This window comes from Electrophorus electricus, chromosome 14 (assembly GCF_013358815.1).
Source record: "Electrophorus electricus isolate fEleEle1 chromosome 14, fEleEle1.pri, whole genome shotgun sequence".
Classification (NCBI taxonomy): domain Eukaryota; kingdom Metazoa; phylum Chordata; class Actinopteri; order Gymnotiformes; family Gymnotidae; genus Electrophorus; species Electrophorus electricus.
Window position 1 is genome coordinate 5,835,001 of NC_049548.1, and position 7,875 is coordinate 5,842,875.

General features: G+C 49.0%; 1 protein-coding gene across 30 annotated transcripts in view; it reads left to right on the forward strand.

Moving 5' to 3' along the window:
- The window catches only part of tcf7l2 (transcription factor 7 like 2), an 83,153-nt gene extending 75,629 nt beyond the window's left edge, over positions 1-7,524 (forward strand). For 6 of the 30 annotated variants that reach the window (XM_035533443.1, XM_035533444.1, XM_035533448.1 and 3 more), the window contains 4 exons: positions 411-459; positions 1,124-1,174; positions 2,409-2,481; positions 6,513-7,524. In XM_035533443.1, the coding sequence (XP_035389336.1) occupies positions 411-459; positions 1,124-1,174; positions 2,409-2,481; positions 6,513-6,960 (621 nt within the window). In that variant the 3' untranslated portion in view covers positions 6,961-7,524. Of the gene's footprint in view, positions 1-392; positions 460-1,123; positions 1,175-2,408; positions 2,482-3,233; positions 3,308-3,832; positions 3,895-6,512 lie in introns of those variants that run through there. The other 24 variants (XM_035533439.1, XM_035533442.1, XM_035533441.1 and 21 more) reach the window with 16 other exon arrangements.
- The last annotated feature ends 351 nt before the right edge of the window (positions 7,525-7,875 follow it).

The window sequence follows — 7,875 nt, forward strand, 5'->3', positions numbered from 1 at the left end:
GCGGTCTCTCGAGGGGCGAGCACAGCCGAGGCCATGAGGGTGCGAAGTTGTTTTCTGAGGCCCCAGAGGCGAGCAGGGAAGAGAAGTGCTCTCATCCCTCTGCCAACTCTCTCCCGCAGTAATCAGACTCTTTGAAAGAACCCTCAAGAGCCTTAAATCGTTTCACAACAGAGAGAAATCTAAGGAGTAGCTCGAAACAGAGGAATAGACATAAAAAGCAGGGCGGGGGGGGAGTCGGGGAAAGTTCTGCTCTGGCCTGCAGTGGCAGTTCTGTTCTTCAGGCTCCGGCATGAATAAATGAATGAGTGAAAACACGGGTCTCTCATGTTCATTTCATGTCTGGGTCTTCTCTGCAGTATAATAACTAAGGTTCCTGTCTGTTTCTCTTTTTGTGGCGGGGTAACCAACAGGGGAAAAAGAAGAAGAGAAAAAGGGAAAAGCAGCAAGCCGAGGCCAACGGTAAGTGAGCCGCAATTATGTCTCATGTTAGAGCAGATCCATCATCTGTCGTGAGGGTGACATCTCGGAGATAAAAGTCCGGCTTTTTTTCCCCTACGTCTTCATCCCTTTTTTTTTTTTTTTTTTTTTTTTGTGCCTGCCTCATTTTGTATAGAGTTATGCTACCCAGTGCAATATTTACACGTGAGACTGCTTGTTATCCTCCACCCTAGCCCCATGTCAAGCACTAATAACACTGAATATGCATGAACTCCTCCCCCTCCCACCAGCATTTAGCATACTGTGAGATGTATGTTCTGAGAACGAGTGAGTCTTGGGAATGTGCGCGTCGCGCCGCGGCCCCCTGCCCACCCCGCCATGCCTGTGGTGGCCGCGGCCTGTGCTTCCTGTGCACCGTTTGCCTGCTGCATGCTTCACACTGCTACGTCATTTACACAAAGAAGTCTGTGAATGAATGAAAATCACCCATATCTCTAAATTAAGGAGGTTTGCTGGTTCTTTGATTTATTCTTTCGACTTTCTTCTTTTTGCTGACCATGATTCTGATTCTGTATCTACACTGTGAGATTATTGTGAAGGAGAAATGCACAGTATTGATGTATTTGCCGTCTTTCCGTCATGGAACCCCTTTTGAAGGCCTCTCTATCTGTTCTTTTTTTTTCAGAACACAGAGAATATTTTCCAAATCCTTGCCTTTCACTCCCTCCGATTACAGGTGCTAATGTCATTTTAAGTCTTCAATTACTAACTTGCTTTTCTTCCCCCTCTTTTAGTTTATTACCTATTTATTTAGCCATGTTTGTGCAATATACTGTATATTTACAATATTTAACAAATTCTTTTTGTGAATGTTAGCTATATCTTTAAATGTTCTTTTTCATTTGCTCCTTAATTCTCTTTTTAAGAAATCATTTGTTTTGCTTACTCAGTTTACTTTGCTCCAACTATGTTTATTCAATTCCAGTTGTTTTCTTTGCTCATAATACAGTTTTTCCTATAGATGCTTCTATGTTAAAGAGTCCAGCGTTAATAAAGCTCTCCCATTTGGCAAACATAAGTTACAGTATATTTATAGAAAAGTTCCAAAGCTAATCGTTTGCCAAGAGTAACCAGAGATGTTATCAGGGTAAACCTCCTTAATCTACTGGCTTAAGTAGCTGGCCTGGCTGCCCTTTCCCCAGTATGAGAGCGTGGGGTTGGCCCTGTCTCTGCTCGCCCCGCCTGCCTCTGGCCCTGCCTCCAGCCCCGCCCACCGCCCGCACCCATGTCGAACCCTCCTGCCCCGCACCTCCTCCCGGGGCGCCGGCGTGAGAGACGGCTGAACGCGAGCCTGGGCCAGGACTCGGCTGCTCTCTCCGGCGTTCCGTAGCATTCCGCTGGCTGCCACTAACTGCCCTTCCCCTTCTGGCGCTTTACCTTTGCCACCGCTGCCTATGGCCCCGCCCCCTGCGCCCTCGCCGGCCGAGAGCAGAGAGCTAACGGCAAGCCCGCACAGCAGACGTTGTAACCATATCTGCTGCTACACGCGCTCCTCTGCCCTCTTTTAACAAGCAAGCATTCACTCTCCTTCTCGAGTTTCTGTTCCGTTCGTTCCTCTCAAGTCTGCCTGTGTGTGTGCTCTCATTTTGGTTTCATTTCTTTTTCTTATTCATTTACTTCTATATTGGTTTGCTTCTGGTTTGGCTTTTTAAATTCTTTTCTTAAATAAATACTAACAGAATATTGCAGTCTTGACTGTAATGGAATCCTGCACTATTAAATGCCGTAATTTGAACCTGTCTATGGGGAAAACATTAATGAAGTGCTATGACTTTAGTGGTTTGCATTGGTTCATTGGTTTCCATTTTATTTCCCTCTTCTTTTTCTTTGTTTTTTTATTTTTGTTGTTGTTGTTTTTTTTGGCCATTTCTCCTTCCCTCTGCTGGCTTCCTCCCCCTTCACCGGGTCAGACCTGAGTGCCCCTAAGAAGTGTCGTGCGCGTTTTGGGCTCGATCAGCAGAATAACTGGTGTGGTCCGTGCAGGTGTGTATATGGTGTGCCGGCAGGTAGGCTAGAGCTGGCGTCAGCTGGGGAACTCGCGCACTGGAACCTCGTCCCTCTCTCTGGCTCTCGCTAGCACTCTGTCCCTTCCCTTTGTCCTCCGACATCCCGCCCCGCTCTCTCTCTCTCTCTCTCTCTCTCTCTCTCTCTCTCTCTCTCTCTCTCTCTCTCTCTCTCTCTTTCTCTTTCTCTCTCCATGCCACCCTTTTCGCGAGCTGCAGCTTCTGCCACCCGTGGGTCGGTCAGCCGCTCTGCGACTGTGCTTGGTGCAGGGGTGGGTGGGTGGGGTTGCACAACCCAGGACCCTGAACTGTGCTCACGAAGCTGGGCCTCGGTTTTGTAAAGCCGAGACGAGCGGCCGGTCTGGTCCGTGACTGAGGACCAGACCTGAGCTGAGGACGCGTGCACACACGTGTGCTTCTTGTCAACACGCAGCACCCTCACACCATACGGTCTCCGTACAAAAAACCCAAGACCAAAAAAAGGTCCAAATTAAAGGCCATCACCAAGGGGGCATGGCTGAGAGGGGTTGGGAGTGGCATGTGCTGGTAAGCGTCCAGGGAGGTCCAATGCCAGTGTCCACGGCTGAAGCCTATGCTCTAGCTACATGCCTCATTGTCCAAATGACATGACATTTGTGTGTTTGTTTGTTTTTTTGGTTTTTTTTTTTTGTTTGTTTTTTTTTTTTTTTTTTTCCCTTCTTGTGTTTGTGTGTCTACCTCTTTGGCTAACAGATGCAAATACCCCTAAGAAGTGTCGTGCCTTGTTCGGGCTTGAGCAGCTCAGTTTGTGGTGTAAACCCTGCAGGTATATTCTCAGTGGCACTCTTGGGAGGATGTAGATGATTTATGATGGCTCTAAAAAGATGAAGATCGTTTTCCTCTCTTCACTGCTTTCACCGTGATGTGTGTCTCCTTCTCCCGATCACGTCAGCTTTTTTCATTTCTTTTGCCCACCCTCTATGTTTGCCAAACTGGTTCATTTCTGTTGTCTCACGGACTGATGGGTCTCGCGGTAGATCTAACCAAGCAGCCGGGGTCCAGGGGCAGAAAGTGGCTCAGCATGTGTAATCTTAAGCTGCTGATCTGGTACTGTGATTGGGCATCTGGAGTTGATTAACTCAGAAATAACAAAGAATCGCCGTGAAGGCCACCTCCACCACTTTTCACGATTGCACCCATGTGGACTGTCCAAGTTCTGCCCTGCGGTACGCTGCTGCTCTGTTGACCGCCTGCACTGGCGCTCTGTATGAACTTTGTTGTAATGTAGCCTCTTGCTCTCGCTCCTCCCCTCCCTCCCCTCCCCTCCCCTCCCCTGATAACCCTTTACTCAGTCCGAACCTCTTGTCTTTCTGTTCTAACACAAGCAGTCTTTGAATTGGGAATATATTGATGGTAGGTATTTGTTTCTGCTAAGTAATACCCTTCTCTGTGTCATGCTTGTACTCTCTCCAACCCCACCAACCCCACCCCACCCCACCTCACCACACCCCCACACGCCCCCGCCCTCATCGCTCCGTCGTGTTACCCTTCTGTGTACCGCGTGCGCTCCATCTGCCTCCCTGCTCCCGTAGCCCAGCTTACGTCCTTACTTACGACGTGTTCATTCAGAGAACAACGCCAGCGTCGTCCCGCGCTGGCCTTCGCTGCTGGAAGACTTAAATCGTGACGGCTTATCCCAGCCGTGCCCCCATAACCGGGCAACTAGTTCAGAAGCGAGCAGAGTCTCGGCAGAACAGAGACAGCGCGGAGAGGCGTGGCTTCTCCATCCAGCCCCCACCCACTCTCGGAGGGAGAGCCAGGGTGCTGGGGAGGCACCGGGAGAGCCGGTGGTAATTGTGCACTTATTTAGGAAACTGGGAGGTTAAAAGACCCTGCTCGGCACCGTTTCCTGGAAAGTGCATCTCCCGTAATTCCCCCCGAGATGCAGAAATCAATAAGGAACACGGGCAGATACTTAGAATCAATAGGGCTCTCGCAAAAATGGATATTAGCTTATTTGCGTCTTTCTGACAGGCAGTTAGTATAGCACCAGCATGAGCTGTTCTGCGGGGCGCGTCCAGAGCGTGCACAGAGCAGTTCACGGCATGCAAAACGAAGCGCTTTTTTAAAGTTGAACAGCACTTCAGATCAACACTGCTACCGCTGTCCGCGAGACGAATCCGCCCTAACCGTTTGTCCCTTCTTTTTTGGCTCCGTCCAGCCATTTCTGACCCTGAAGGGACACACTGTGTACAGTGTGCCTCTTCGCAGCTGTGTACAGCTGAAAGCACGTCTTAAGTTCTGCATGCCCCTTATCTAGACGGGGTAGTTGTGTCTGGATCAAAATGTCTTCCTCTTTCTCAAGCCCTATCCATTTCTCTTGTTTCATCCCTGTACCTCTTAAATATGTCTCCCAGACAGTCTGTACCTCTGTCTTCGTCTCTCTGCCTCTCTGCCTCTCTCTCTCTCTCTCTCTCTCTCTCTCTCTCTCTCTCTCTCTCTCTCTCTCTCTCTCGCTCGCACTTTTTGTCTCAAACCTATACCCGCATAAGACCAGGCAGGGGTATAACTTAGGAAACAATCCTTACCTGGATTTGAATAGGATTAATAATGACTCTTTTTTAAAGGTTACAGTTATTCACTGAGCTCCATCATTGATTACTCTGTAGCTCCCCTGTGTCTGTCCTCTTATCCACTATTTGTTTTTCTCTCTTCTGTCTTGCAGACCTACAGCAGTAGAGGCTGAATAGCTTAACTTGGCCTTTAGGCAGGAGAGAAAGCTGGTTCTTTTTCTTTATTTCTTTTTTTTTGTGGGGGGGGGGGTCAGGTCAGGCTAGGGCAAGGTACACTGAGACTTTCACTCTTTCCATTTCTCCTTGGTTTCTCTCTCTTTCTCTCCTCTCCTGATTCAAAACGGGGTATGTATCCAGTCACCTTGGAGACGAGGAAATCTCTCTCTCTCTCTCTCTCTTCTCCTCTCTCTTTCTCTTTCTCTCCTTCTCCCTCTCTCACTCCCTCACTCAATATCTCTCCGTGTCTCTGGCGCTCTCTCTCTCTCCCTCTCCCGGCCCTCTCGGCGTGCTGGCTCGGCGCTGCTGCGCCGTTGCCCGTGCGGCTGGCTCGATTGGCTGGCCGCAGGCGACGCAGACGAGGGAGGCTTCTGACCCGAGCACGCATGCAAACATGGCGCCGCGACCTCTGCGCAGAGCGCTCATGCACATGTCTTAGGGGCAGGCTGAGAGGAGCGCGTCTCCTCTAACCTCTTACCTCTCCATCTGAACTCCCCCCCCAAGGAGCGAGCCAAAAAAAAATAAAAAAAAGCAGAGAAGAGACATGAAAAAAGAATGGAAAAGAGACCAGTGTAATAATTCAAGCTGATGTGTAAACCGGACGGGCTCCCCGGCGGTTTCGTTGTGCCGGGGCCGAGTTCTTTGTTTCGAGCTCGTTCTGTTATCCTGGTAGGGAAAAACAAAGGCAAAGGGAGAGAGCATTCGCCTCTTTCACCGTGTCCCGCCGAGCCTCCGAGGCGGTTACCCTTCCTCCCCGCACTCCTCGTCATCACTCATACTCCTGCCGCTGTCTCCTCGTCTGCCCTCTGTGTCTGTCCGTCTCCTCGTCCTCCGTGTTCGCACCTCTCTGCCGTCTCTTTGCATGCGTGGTAACGGGGATAGACGTCGAGGGAGAGCCGGTGGCCGAGAGCGAGCTCGCCCCTGCTCGGCTGTCCGCGCTGGCCTTGTCGGGGAGCAATAGCATCCATTTAGACGCACAGCCTCGCCGAGGGGAACCACCCCGTAAGCGACAGCGGCCAAACCCAGTCCGGCCATGCCGAGGCCTGCACGCTGTCGCACAGTAACTGGTCGTGCACGTATGCAATCGTGCACCTAGCTGTGTGTTCGTGTACGTGCGCGCGTGCTGACTTATGTCCACGTGTAGCAAATGTGCATTTAAATGGGTGCTACTGCTCTGAGACTTCTGGCAAGCTGGAAAGTGATTATGTAGGAGGTAAACTGTAGGCCTGCTCTCTGTTTGCAGGAGAAAAAAGAAGTGCATTCGCTACATTCAAGGTGAAGGCAGCTGTGTCAGTCCTCCCTCTTCGGATGGAAGCTTACTAGAGTCCCCCCCATCCTCGCCCTCCATGGTCACCACCTCCCCAGCCTCGAAAGAGCCCAAACCACAGACTGAACAAATGCAACCTCTATCACTGACTATGAAGCCTGTTCCTCTGGTCTTGTCCTCACACCACCCTCACCAACATCTCTCCATGGCCCCGCCTCCGCCCTTATCTCTGCTGGACAACTCGGGTGCGGGCAAAACGCCCGGCTCTGCCCACAACAGCTCCTTGGACCCTTCAGACGTGTCATCGTCCCGCCCCTCAGGCTCCGCCTCCTCGCAGCCTGCATTGGTGTGTCACTCCCATTCTCTGCTGCCCAGCTCTGCCCCCACGCAACCGCTTTCGCTCGTTACCAAGTCCATAGACTAGGCTAGCCTAGGATCGATTTACCAGCTATACAGCTCTGCCCTTCTGTCTGCTGCCTCTGTTTTTTTCTTCCTCGTTCTGTTTCTCGGTTTTCTGTGCCATACGGCTTTGAAAATTTAGTTAATTCTTTTATCAAAGTTCATTGGTCAATATTTGACCTGTCATTATCTAAAATAAATGAAATTATTATAATTATAATATTGATAATAAAAGTACAACGAGTTGTAGAGTATAGCTTTGTGAATCTGCCAAATTTTTAAGACGTTATTTTATTTTATTTTTTTTATTTTTTTGCTTTTTTTGTTAGTGTTCAACTGTACAACAGAAAAAAATGCTTAATTGTTATGTAGTCTGACAGATATAAAAGTAGGTTAGGTGAGGATTCGGTGAGCCCTTTTCTGAAAGAATTGGTTCTCCTTCATTATTTGTATTAAATACGAGCTTGTGAACCAATCATTTCACACCTGTTCAAATCGTGGAGGGCATGAGGACCGTGGAGACACTTCTCCAACTGAGGAACAACATTAATTGTGATGTTACTTGTTCTTGTTTAAATGTACAGAAATATCGGGGGGGGGGGGGGGGGTTACTGTGTTAATATGCATTGTTCCATTGCGTTGTCTATTTTATTTTTTATTTTTGTCGTTGTTTACTTGGGGGGGGGGGGGTCGAGTTGGGTTGGGGTCGGTAGACTCAGTTGGAGTGATGTTGGGGGACTGTTGAGGTGGGGTAGGGTGGGGAGGGATTGGGGTATTCAATACACAATGTCACAACGCTAGGACCTGTAGTATTTATTGCTTTAGAGATCGCTTGTTGTATCCTGTATGTTGTCCCTTTTTTGAAATATTTTCATTTTCTTAATACATTGTACAATTTGTTTTTAATGTAAGCAACTATATATATATATATATATATATA